This window comes from Neolamprologus multifasciatus, chromosome 11 (assembly GCF_963576455.1).
Source record: "Neolamprologus multifasciatus chromosome 11, fNeoMul1.2, whole genome shotgun sequence".
Lineage (NCBI taxonomy): Eukaryota > Metazoa > Chordata > Actinopteri > Cichliformes > Cichlidae > Neolamprologus > Neolamprologus multifasciatus.
The window spans coordinates 8,269,949-8,283,321 of NC_140449.1; the positions used below are offsets into that span (position 1 = coordinate 8,269,949).

The window sequence follows — 13,373 nt, forward strand, 5'->3', positions numbered from 1 at the left end:
AACAAATAAACTTTTCTGTTTTACCTTTTTTAAAATGTAGCATTAAGGATACTGTGTTGCATTTAAATATTTGCTTTCACACCAAGTGCTAGATTAGAAGAATCTAGCACTTCTTATATCTGCATAAAGACCAGGAAGTCTCTGTGTAAAGGTGACAATTGATGCTCTCAGTAATTAGCTTCCCAGTTGTGAAGTTTTTTTTGTAGCCAGCAGAACCCGGGTGAGCTGATCAGTGAACTTCAGGGATGATTTTCTAGCTTCTGGATTGAGCTAATTTTGCCATTTACCCTTTCCCAGTGTTAGAGTCAGATTTACTAAACAGGACAAAATAGCATTTAATGTGTGCCATCCCTAAACAGTGTTCATGGGTGTGGTTGGTTTAACTGGTAAGTCACCAAAGTTGCACTGTTTGCTAAACACAGATGCAGTTAAATTCATATACTAATTCAATATTTAAAAACATTAATACATATTGTCACTATCAGCAGCAAATTGCATGCCCCAAACGTTAGTAAATCACTTTACATACGTGATTTAAATATTGCCCTCCCTATATTTTGGCATTGAGAAACCGTTCCCAATGATTACACGTCATTTTTCACTGTGCTCTTTTTGTAAATACAGACAATACTTTGTTTGGTGCATGCATTAGTAAATCTGGCCCTTAACATTAAGCAAATGGACTTCTGGGTCAAGCTTTAGTTATAAAACAAGCTCAAGAGTAGCATCAATTTCCCAATTTACTCCGAGGTAGATGAAAAATTTCCCAGAATGTTAAACCTCTGGTGCATAATGTTAAGTATACTGCAAATGAATTCTCTGATCAACATGATGTAGTATCTATATTATCTGTGTGGCTCATTTTAGGCACAGCAGCTCAAACTAGCTGCTTGTCAAACCTGTTTGTGAAGAGAAGCCGTTCAGAAGAAAGCTGATTTACAGGGAGGGTCATGGGAAGCAAAATTACTTGTTTTTTTCCTCCCAGAAACTGTGGGACTGCACCGAGGCTCAGAACAAGATAATTTAGGAATATTTTGTGCTCTACATCATGCAAAGCCTCTAGTCTGGGCTTGGAAATGAACCTAGTAGGTCATCTTTAAAGACCGTAGCTGTGAAAGCATTTGATAGCATGAATGGTGAACTGTGACTTTATGTTGATATGTGGTTTCAGTTTTTGGAGCTTCATGGCTACTTGGAAAGCTGTGCCACATTCCATCCACACATTTCCTGTCGTCCTCTGTATCTCTTTGTTAGTCCATGTCATTCTGCACAGCATGCTGATTGAGTGCATCTGACATACCACCCCCATTAATTAGAAAATGTCTTGCTGCTGAATTCGATTCAATTAGATTAGAGGACACTGCATTGAGCATGCCTGTTTTTTGTGATAAAAGCCTGCAAAGTTAGGAAAATTAGAGGATATAGAGATGAGTCATAGCTTTATTTAGAGGAGAGCTTGGGTTTAAAGGGGCGATGCCACAAATAGCATGATTAGCTCTGTAACCGTGTTGTTTTTCCAGTAAATAGGAGACTAACAATTTATAAATATAAAAAAAACACCAAACTCTTCCTTTCTGCCTCTCGCTTGTGTATATGTGGCATTATTTTTTTGGACTCATGCACTGTAGTCGTCCTGTGCCGCTTTTAATTTGTACACAGTGGCACACTGTTATTAACAGAGACCTATTTCTTATGCGTTCCTGAGACAGCACACACATACACAGTTATTGCATAAGAGAAAGAAATATTCCAAGGGGAGACATCTGTCGTTTCAGCCCTCAAAGCTATGTGTTTATGTAATCACCGCGGTGCAGTCCAGGACACACACATGCACGCACGCACACACACTTATCCTAGTGGTTGAATTGCTTCGCTGCTGCACTTATGACAAAAACAATCTCTGTGTCTCTTGTGCTCGAGTGCAAAGTGCACTCATATCCCACTGAGGGAAGGTTGTTGTCCCTACGCTTCCTGTTTTCATAGCAATCTATGATTTAGTTCCTGGTAATCACTTCACTTGTAAACACTACACAACTGGAATGAATGAGACTTAAGACACACAAGAACCAATCAGTTATCAAGTTATCAAGCTGTCAGGAATGTGGTTTTATTATAAGGCTTCTATACAGCACATCGTACCATAGAATACTTTGATTCGTTTATTAAAAAAATCTTGACTCATCTCTAAAGTGCCCAGGATGTTTCATCCTTATGGCCTCGGGGTTAGGCTCCCACAATTTTGATAAGTGGATATAAAAATAGATGGTTGAAACATCCTTATTTCTAGATGAACAATATTTTCTATAGACATTCGTGGTTGCCAGAGGATGCATGAGGCATTTTTAGTAGAAGAATTATCTGTTCATTAATTTCAGTTATAGTTTGCCAGGCTAGCACAGTAAAATAAGATGGAAGACATTCTAGCATAAATCTTTTTTTTCAGTGAAGACACCTGTTATGGGATGGAGCTAGAAGAGGACCCGAATTCAGACTCAGAGAAGAATGAACTCAATTTGGTATTTATTTTAGTTGGGACAGTAAGTCCATATTACTGTAGGAAATACAAGTGCAGGTGAAGAGAATCTAACCAATGAGACAAGAGGAAGCAAAACTAAACACAATACACAAGAGACTAGAGAAGAGACAAGAAAAAATAACAAACCCCTACACAAAGTAATCACAAAGCAAAACACTAACTGAAACCCAAACCCCAGACTAAAGAGAAAGTTCCAGAATAAACAAACTAAGAGCCCAAAGGAGCATCAAGTAATAAAGAATTTAGTGCAAAACCCAAAGTTTTGGGTCAAAACTCCAGGATCATGACAACATTTCATCACAGAAGAAAAAGAAGGCTTTACTAACAGAATACTACACAAAAGTCTTGAGCCACACTTTATTCCCTTACATGCTGCTTTAATTTTTTTTTCATTTTGGCTGCTTTTGTTCACTCATTTTCAGTGCAGTCCTTGTCTCTGACTATTTTCTTAGTAATGGTTATAGTCTGTTAAGCCACAAAGCACTGAGCTATGAATCATGCAAGCATAAAACTACCACCTAACTCAAGGGATGAGCCAGTGTTGTGTCTACACATACCCGAAAACTTAACAAAGGGCTAATTTTACATGGTATCTTTAGGCACTTTGTTATTATCTGCCAGTTTCCCTCCTATTTCTATAAAAATGCCAACGAGAACGCAGTTTGGCAGATAAAAAATAGTGTTTTTATTCCAACAATTTGCTCTGTCATGGTTTGGGCTGCATTTCAGCCAGTGATGTTGAAAATCTTGGCAAATGATAAACTCAGAAAGGTGCCGTCAGATTGTGTTCCACCATGCAATACAAACTGGAAAGTGTCTAAATTTGCAAAAGCGTCATATTTCAGCATGACAATGATCCCAAACACCAATGCCAATACAGTAAAAGCATACCTGGATAGATAAAAAGACAATGAAACACCATGAGACATCCATAGGCCTCCTCAGAGCCCAGACCTCAACATTATTGAAGCAGTGTGGGATCATCTTAATAGAGAACAGAACAAAAGGCAGCCAACATCTAGAAATCACTGCACCTATTTCTAATTTTTCCAGCAACATATATAAAAATGGTTTGGCTCAAGACTTTTGCACAGTTCTGTACATTAAAATAGCTTTGATCTGTTTATCTGCCCAGTAAAACCACGACAGTGTGAGAGTGAGCATGAAGAACAGCTTTCTTATAAATCTGATGCAGCTCAGTGGAATTCAGCCATTAATAACTTTATTTTTACACTAGACTGTCCCACACCCAGTGTTGGGGAGTAACGGAATACATGTACCGCCGTTACGTATTTAAAATACAAAATATGAGTAACTGTATTCCGTTACAGTTACCGTTTAAAAAGGTGGTATTTAGAATACAGTTACTTTGTTGAAATAAATGGATTACACCGCGGTACTTCCCTGTTTCATATTGTGGCGGGTCAGGCTTGTTTGGGTTTTGTTTGACAGCTACGTTCTGTTGTTCTCGGTGGCAGCGTTACGGTTGCCATGGTTACAGGGTGACGCTCTCTCTCTGCGTGTTTCCTGGGTGAGAGAGCGCCTGTTGTTGTTGTGCTGAGCTAATAGGCAAAATGCTACCGGTATAGCTCTACAGAATGTAGCATCATAGGCAGTGTAGTCCGTGCTGCAGGGAGAATGGACTGCCATACACGTTATGTGTCTGTGAGCGAGGGAGGGAGAAAAAGGAAAAGTACGAGCTGTCATCGAGCAAAAACGGGAGCTGGAAGCATGTAAATATAATAATAACCACTGCAGCCAAGAAGAGTGCCTGACGAGCCCAGTTGTAAGTAAGCTATTAAGACTCGACTGTTCGTGTTTTCCTCCAAAAACAATAAGTTCGGTTGGAGCAGCCTTTAAACGCCTCTCTCTGTCTCTCGCTAGCAAAGTTGACCCAGACAACAAAGTAAAGCTAGTTTTCGGCTACGAGCCCGACACAGAACCCACCATATTAGCCAGAGGTCCCTTTACTACGGTTCGGAGCCGCGGACCTTCAGTAATAGTAATAAATCACAGCAATAGTACATTCACGTAGTTGTAAACAGCATGATAATATATTAAGTAATCCAAAATATTCAGAATATGTTACTCTCATTGAGTAACGTAACGGAATACGTTACAGAATACATTTTGGGGCATGTATTCTGTATTCTGTAATGGAGTACATTTTAAAAGTAACCTTCCCAACACTGCCCACACCACTGTACAAACTACATGACCATTAGGTGTTACATAACAAGTTTTTAAAAATATTCTTTATGTGTTTTTTCCTTCAGCCAGTTTCACATCTATTTTTTCTTCTACTGGAAAATAAACAGTTCTTGTCACACGTTAATTGATCTGTGATACCATCAACTGTCAAAACAACATAAACAACATACTGCAAACAAACCACAAGAAGAAGTTATTTTGACAGAAGTTCCTAAGCGACAGAGGGGACACTTTAAAATGTTGTTTATCATGTAGCTGTTTGTGCGTGTGTGTGTGTGCATTTGCACTCTTGTTGATTTTGCCCGAATTTCTACAGAATTTAACCTCTTCCTCCTTATAGACCCCTGTTCAGGGTCAAAGTACCATCCAGAGTTGCAGCTGAAAATGTTCAGGTTCAAAAACATCAGTGTTAGTGACTCGTTGTTTGACAAAAACTGTTTATTCGGTCACGTGCAATTTTGATTAATTACAGTAAAATATTTTATGATGAGTGTCTCATCTGAAGCACCCAAACCGCACAGTTTTGGAGCCCAGAGTTTCAGAGGATAATCATGCTCATGTATATCTCTGATATAATAAATTAACTTTGAGTAGCTGAATTCAAGTGGCAAAGGTGGTAGAGCAGGCTGCCCACTGTTTTCAGGGTTGGTGGTTTAATCTCGAGCTGCCTTTGGCAACAGGTCAAATATATATAGAATGCACCTACATGCTTAATGTGAGCCTTTTTGAGACTAGCCTAACACTGCTCTATCCTCACATACATTCACACCTGCAGTAGCTTCTGGTAGCCTCACTGGAGCACCTGTGAGTTATGTTCTTTGGTGACGGATGGTGGGTTTTCTACCCATTGGTGCACACACAACAGTGTTCAGTTACTTGGTTTTCTTCTGCTTATGATGTTTAGTGTCATAGGGGACTGGAGCCTATTCAAGGGTACACTCTGGGCAGGATAAAGGTCTGTCGAGCTAACGCAGAGAGACGCTGTTTTGAATGTGGAAACCCTAACCTAATGCATGTCTTTGAACTGTGGAAGGACGCTGTGCCAACATGAAAATTTGACAAAATGATTTCATTTGCACAGCTTTGATACAGATCACCTTAGCCAGCATTTGAGATTTAATCTAGGTACATTACAAGATGTAAGATACAATCTCTTGTCTGTGCGCTGCTGTTGTCATTCCCCATGTTCATGCAGGTGTTTTTTTTTCATGTTTTTTCATCACCGTTTGCCACATCAGTGCGTAAAGACAATGCGATAAGGGCAGGCAGCGATGTTTGTTGATTTCACAGGACTTGTCAAGTCTATAAAACACACCAGTTTCAAAAGCAGAGACTGCTTTTCATTCCCAAGGCCGCCCTTCAGTCTGAGCCTGGTCAGCCTCAAGGAACCACAGCGCTCACTCAGTGTACTGGCGGTTTTACATGTTTTCTACTTCAGCTGCAAATTGTATATACTTTCTGTTATTGGTGACCATTTTTCCGCATTCCAGACATCCATCATGCTTAACCTATATTTTGTTTTTTTCCCTGTCAGATACACACAAACTTTAATTCCTTAACATACCAGACCTAAGTTATAGCTGTGAGTGTGGTCACTGCTTTATGTTTGCGAGGAGATGTGACATTTCCAGTGGTGGAAAATCTTGTTTTGTTTCAGTAGGAAGTCGTAATAATAAGTGATTAAAAGAGGAAGATTCATCAAAAAAGGAATCAAACTTTTTAGATTGGAGAACAGCATTGCAAAAGTGAACTTATGTCATAGTAAAGGTGTTAAACTAATCCTTCATTTAAGAGCCTGAGATTAGGACTGTAGAAGTAAAGGTTATTTGATATGACAAGTTTTTTTTTTTTTTGGCACTGCAGGGTGTTGTTCACATAATGTGTTTGCTACACAGTCTGTGTAAAGGAAGTGCATGCATTTAGTTTATTAAGCTGTAAGTAGCCACAACTGCATAAACTCAGAACTCCACAAGGTCCACTGGAGCATGCCCAGTGGAGAAAAGTGCATCCGCCCCATTCAGCCCTTGCACGCTACTACATAAAAGAGAGAAGTTGATCAGCAACTTATAGCAGGTGAGCCAATCATTCCACCTGGCACTGGTCCCTGAATTAATCTGCCCCACCTGGTATCCTGCAGCTCAGCCAAAAACCACACCTCACTGCTGCAATCCCATTTATATTCTGTGATAGTGTGACTCATGATAAGATGGCAGGTGGGTAAAGTAAGTAAAATAATTCATAGCACCTTTCAAGATAAGGATCACAAAGTGCTTCACAAAAAGAGGAAATGAAAAAACCCCAAAACTAATAATAAACTACAGCAATATCCACTAGTTAAAAGCAAGTCTATACAAATTAAGTCTTGAGCTGCTCTTTGAAAGTTGAGTCCACAGATCTCAGTGGAAGAGCATTCATAGTTTAGAAGTTGCAACCTCGAATGCACAGTCTCTTTTAGTTTTCAGTCTATAACAAGGAACCACCAACAGGTTTTGGTCAGAAGACCTCAGGGACCTTATATTTGGGAGAAAGAGTTTGGTAATGTAAGCAGGCATTTGACCATCCAAAGCTCTGAACGTGATCACCTAGATCTTAAACTGGTTTCAAATGAGACAACTTAGAGGACCTACTAAGTACCCTCACAGCCACATTTTGGACCATCTGTAGGTGATTCAAAGATGACTTACTGAGGCCAGTGTACTAAAATAGTCCAATTGTGAGGAAGCAGCCATGAATAATCATTTCTAATTCTGATTTAGACACCATTCGACTGAGGCAGTCACACACAAGGCTATTAATGTTTATCAAAATGAAGAGCCTAGTCAAATGTACATCATCAAATGTTCACCATAGGTTCAGTCATTTTATTCATAAATACACAAGGTTGTTGATCACAGTGGGAACAAAGCTGTCAGGAACACAAAAGAGAACCAGTCTTCCCAGTGTAGGTGAAAGACACTTAGCTGTCATCCAGTTATTTATAGCATCAATACAGTCTTGAATGACAGATATTTTTGCAACATTTGTTAGAGAGAAAGAAGTATACAACTGGATATCATCTGCATAACAATTATTTGAGACGCAAGATGCGTCTTAAGTGGTTGTTGTGCAAACAGAGCTGCACCTTGGGTTTACACTACATGACAAAGTGGCAGATGAGAACATAAACATGTCAGCAGCAACCGAAAAAAATCTATCTGAGGTAAGAAGAAAACCGTTCTAGAGATGATCCAGAGATGCTCACTTAAGACCTTAACCTGCCAATCAAAATACTGTGATCAGTTATGTCAAATGCTGGTGTTAAATCCAAAAGTACAAGAACAAGATATTCTCTCTTTATATTTCTCTTAGAAACCCTAAGAAGAGCTAAACCTTGGACAGGTCATCGGCCCATCATAGGTGCAGACCACCACTCACTCTCTTGTTTGCACCTACAGCCAGTTTAGAAGGCCAGTAATCAGCACGCCTTTGGACTTTAGGAGGATGCCCGTCACACAAAGATACATTCAAACCAGTTAGGTTCTTGTGGGAGACAGAAGTGCAAACCACTTCACCATGCCCATCTTACATAACCATTAGTGTTGCATCCTTTAAAAGCTATTCTTTGGCCATAGAGTCATCACTACCCCACCCATATGAAAGACTAAATTTAAAAGCAGGGAAATGCCAAGTCTCAGTGTTTGTCACTCGGAGTTAGGTAAACTGACTGAACAGACACTCTGAGTTCATATCAGGGTCGTGGCAACTCCTCTTGTTCCACTTAATGCTGCCATGATCCATTTATATGTGTATGCAAAGCGTCACAGTCCTTTCTATTACTTAAATGGTTACTATTCAAAGTTCAGAGTTCACTTCACTGAGCCTGTCCCTTGGAGCTAGCATAACACGATCTGTTGACTTTACCTGTTAAAATGGATTAAATTGCATTGTGTAAACAGATCTTGTGGCACATTGTGTCCATTTCTTTTAACAGCATGTTGTGATGTTTGCTGCTAATGTGAGCCATAGCAGTTTATTCCAGTAAAACCACCAATCCTTCAAAATTTTGCATCTAAACCAGCCAGTGACTTTAAATGACTAAAGACGTGAGCAACACTGGGCTTGCACTTGTTCTATATTTCACTCAACCCAAAGGTTGAAATTTGAGGATAACACTATGTCCCTGTGGGCAACTCAGTGACGTCATAGTTCTTCTCTTGACTAGTTTCGGTTTTCTGTGGATGTCAGTCAAAGTTTAATGAACCACAGTGAGAGCATGAATGTGCTTTTTTTTTTATAGAGGCGGCTTTTCACATCCTGTACCTGAGTTGGATTTAATTTAGTTTTCCATTTACTTTCATTTCTTTCATTAGCCTCTCTATTTGTGTTACTTAGCACAGAACCTGTTCTGTCAAGAGACTAATGGTTTTGTCGCTAAAGCTTTCCAATCAAATATTAATTTGTCTCCATCGAGAAAGAGTAGGAGGTTTGTCTGTGCCAGGTAAAACTTGCCTACTACATATACTGATTAATGATATACTGTGGATTGCCTATACAAAAAGCGAATAAATAAATGCATGGCAGGAAATGTATTGGCATAGTTGCTCTTTTCTGAGAATTAGATGAGAGGGCCACTCTCCAGTGATAGCAATAGAGTCCATAGCCTAGCTTAGAATAAAGGCATGAAACAGAGACACAGTTAACCTGTCAGTATGTTTAAATCTCATTAACTTACATATTATACCAGTGCCTTTTTGCATTTGGGTTATGTTGCCAATTTCCTGGCTGAGTATAGTTGCACACTTGTCTGTAGAGGTTTGAACAGCTTTTTGGCTTTGGTTAAGCCAAACTAATCAGATGGTTTCTTTGGAAATAGTTAATAGTTACTACACAGACATGGGAGTGACATCTTCTCTTCTAACTCTACAAAAAAAAAAAAAGAAAAAAGAAAAAAAAAGCCCAGAGTAGCTCTCGTTGATATGTCTGTCATCTCCAGATTCGGGTTTAATCTCATCACTGAATCGCTGATCCGGTAGGGACTTACGGAAACTGTCTCCTCCATAGTTAAATTAATATAGCTTTAAAGATGATCCCATCACTAGTTCTTCTGTCCTGCTTGGATCAAATGTTAAGTTAGTGGCTGATTCTTAGTCTGGAGCCAAATCCCCCCAAAGCTTTTGGATGTATCCGATGTTGAAATTATTACTTCTTTGAATAAGTTCTTTGAATATTATGATTATTTATACAAATCTCCAAACTGCTGATTCATTCATGCATGATATCTGTGTGTAATACACAGTCCAGGCTGTGTTATTAACCGCTCAGTGAATGATTGATAAGCCACTAAAACTGAATGTGGGAATACGTTTTGTGCAAGCAGAACAGGACCAACAGTGTAGAAAAAACATCTTTGAGGCTGTATTTCATTTTAGGCATGTGTTTTGACATGCAGATGACAGAAAGCCCTCTGTAACTTGCACAGCTCTTTGATGGCATTGCTTAAGTGTATAGGCTGGTGAGTGCTTGCGTGTGAGTGACAGGTGTGAATGTGGTTTTGAGAAAGTGGGAAAGCGAACGAGTCGACAGTTCTGCTCCTTACAGGCGTGCACATGCCCGTTTTTGTTTGAGACTGTCACCGGGTGCCACTCAGAACCTGTTTAATGCAATCCATGTTTTGTTTTTTGTGTTTTTGTGGAAACTATATTAAATCTTGTGCCTTTACATCCAACTCGGCTGATTCCAAAAAACAACCCTCCATTTATCAGTGAAGCTTATCCAGAAGGTTTGCCTCAGGGTACTTACTTTGTAATCGTGTAGGTTTGATATATGAGGTTTAAGGAATGGCTTGAATTTATGCACACTGCTCATGTGCTAATCTGGAGACAGCTACAGCACAGGCTTTGTGCATTTTGAAAGTGAAGATTAGAGAGTGAAGGAATGACCAGAGTTGCTGGTTTATAAGGTTTTCTCCACAGGGAACTACCTCTGAAGAAAGTTTACTTTTCACTCAACCAAAGGCTCGTAGCTCCCATAAAACCTTACTTTATTTTCCAACAGCTAGGTGAGACTTTTATGTAAAATCACTGTAACTTTAAATAAATTTGTCTGTGCCAGGTGCACCACGTGCACCAAATGTGCCATTTCATCTCGAGTGTAATGAAAAGGCTCAATTTCCTCCCTAGTGCAACACCCCACTATCACGTCTTTCCCTCCGTTTCCACTTCTTTACTCTGTTCGCTCTAATTTTCTCCATAGATTAATGAACACAGAGAACAACCTACTGCAAACCAGAGAGGAGGAAGGCAAGTCGTTTGAGCGGACGCTGGTAGCCTCAGAGTTCATCGATTGGCTGCTGCAGGAGGGGGAGATGCCAACCAGGGAGGAGGCTGAACAGCTGGGGCGGAGGCTTCTTGAACATGGGATCATCCAGCATGGTGAGGATGGAGTCAAGGGAATGGCCTTGTTTCCTCCTGTCATTTGGTTAATCAGTACAATCATTTATCTCCCTGTTGAATTGGTAGTCAGCAAAGGGTTTACCAGTTTACCATTTTAGTGTCATAGATATGTCTAGATAGAGCCAACCTAAATTACAGTTTCTTTCTAGGCAATACCCATAAGTAGGCCTCAAACCTAACAACAAAAACTAGGTTAATATGGTTTCTAAAGGGTGCCTAAAATATGAAATCTTTATTAGTTTTGCTCCTTAAAACTCATCACTGCCCATTTTGGGCTTCTAGACATTTTGAATTGACCCACATTATAGTGTCACACTGACTGGCAATGCATTTCACTGCTTATGAGTAGCACTGGTGGCATTTATCCCCCAAAAAGTAATGTTTTACATTACAGTATTTGAAAATATTTTTATTATAATTGAATTGATTGAATTGAATTGATTGAATTGATATACCTTTATTAGTCCCACAAGGGGAAATTTCATAAGGCTGCCGACCTATTGCACGCAATGGCGGCGCCATCTTACAATCCGACCATACATACATTACACAAAACATCACATGGGGAAGACAGGTCAGAGAGGTATAACAATGGAAAATGCACCACATGAGGAAAGATAAGGAGAAAAAAATAACTCCCCCCAGACTGAGCACCAATAGGGAGAAAAAACACCTCTGCACATAGCACATGAAAAAACTCTTAATACACCAAAGAAACACATGACAAGCAACAGGGGTGGGTAAAGGGTGAGAGAGAGCCGAATTAGACAGTACATCCGGGCCTGCGTGCGCTGGTCTCCTTGATCCACCGTCAGCATCGGAAGGGAATAAGCGTCGAAGGCGTTTGGAAAGGGAGGGAGGATGAGTGTGTGCATATCAGTGTATATGTATGTGTGGGCGTGTCCAGAGTTCAGCTGAGACAGTGTCCTTCGCTCAATACATTACTTATAGAAAGTAATTACTTGCACTGGGGCATTGCTCCATTACTTTTGTGCTATTTTGCACGGTCTGAGATGCAGTTTCACCCATGTGATTGCCAGTTAAATGTATATTATTAAACTATATATGTGCCTACATAGCAGTACAAGTCCTCTTCCTAATGAGAACACAAGCTCTTTCACTTCATGTACTGTTAGTTGGAAAAAAACACATAATACTTAATACATACTACATAATACTGTGGCAACAGCGTTGCTTCCATAGAAACCCTGTTACCTCTGCTTTTGTCACCTGCTGGAAATCAAGCTTTTGTTTCTTGCATGGTGCTGAAATACACTCAGCTTGAGGATCACTTTCTCCGATGGAACCTTTGCAAAGTTCTTGGAGAGATTTATTGCCATATTCCAAGCAGCAGATTGTTGTTTCTGGCCTTTGCACACTTTGCAGTTTGCAGTTTGAGATCACTCTTCTCTTCCTCAGTAGCCTCAATGAGATGAGTATAAGCCAATGCAAATAAATGTTTAATAAATCATACAGATAACTGAAGAACTTAACTAAAAGAAGTAACAATGCAGTTGACATGTGAGGCGTGTGTTTTTTTGTGAGGACCCAAATGCAGACCACAAAAAATGAAAACAGGAATTAACTGAAAGCGTGCCTTTTATTAAGGCAGATATACCCAACGGGGAGAAACACAAAAAACAAACTAAACACAGGAACGCCTGAACTGGGGGAAAGACATTAGAGAAATCTGAGCATTAGAGAAACCCTGAAAACACGGGAGGGACACAGGAGAGCCACGGGTAAAGCAGATGTGATGACAAAGGTCGGGGGAAAACTCACACAATATATACAGACAGGACGTGATCAGGGGAATTGGAAACAAATGGGAAACACAGCTGATACAACCGAACATGATGCCACAGGGGAAGCAACACTAAACACGCTTAACATAGACCACGTGACTGTCAAAATAAAACAGGAAGAAAGGCGGACTAAGACACTCTGACTTAACAAGGGAACAGGGAAGTGACAATGGGAGATGAGATGTGGACAAGACAGGCTGGGGAGGCACGGAATAAATGCGAGGAGGTGAACGTGGGAGCTAAATGGGGAAAACCCAGACATGAGGAACAAACACATGCACATAAACAGAGATGAGGTGAGTTTTTCCGAAAGGTCGGTTTCAACTGATTTAAAAGTGCTTTTGCATGTGAACAAATTTGATGTTTTAAACACTTGTGTTTGTGCAGACA

The 13,373-nt window shown here is 39.9% G+C and overlaps 1 protein-coding gene and 1 long non-coding RNA gene across 3 annotated transcripts in view; both read left to right on the plus strand.

Moving 5' to 3' along the window:
- Positions 1 to 13,373, plus strand: part of deptor (DEP domain containing MTOR-interacting protein) — a 41,442-nt gene that overhangs the window by 8,107 nt on the left and 19,962 nt on the right. For both annotated transcript variants that reach the window (XM_085177360.1, XM_085177359.1), the window contains exon 5: positions 10,979 to 11,157. In XM_085177360.1, coding sequence (XP_085033486.1) covers positions 10,979 to 11,157 — 179 coding nt within the window. The remainder of the gene's footprint in view (positions 1 to 10,978; positions 11,158 to 13,373) is intronic.
- Positions 2 to 10,451, plus strand: LOC146507772 (uncharacterized). The gene is made up of 2 exons (XR_014876861.1): positions 2 to 6,720; positions 6,751 to 10,451. It is a non-coding gene; the product is annotated as an uncharacterized LOC146507772 (long non-coding RNA).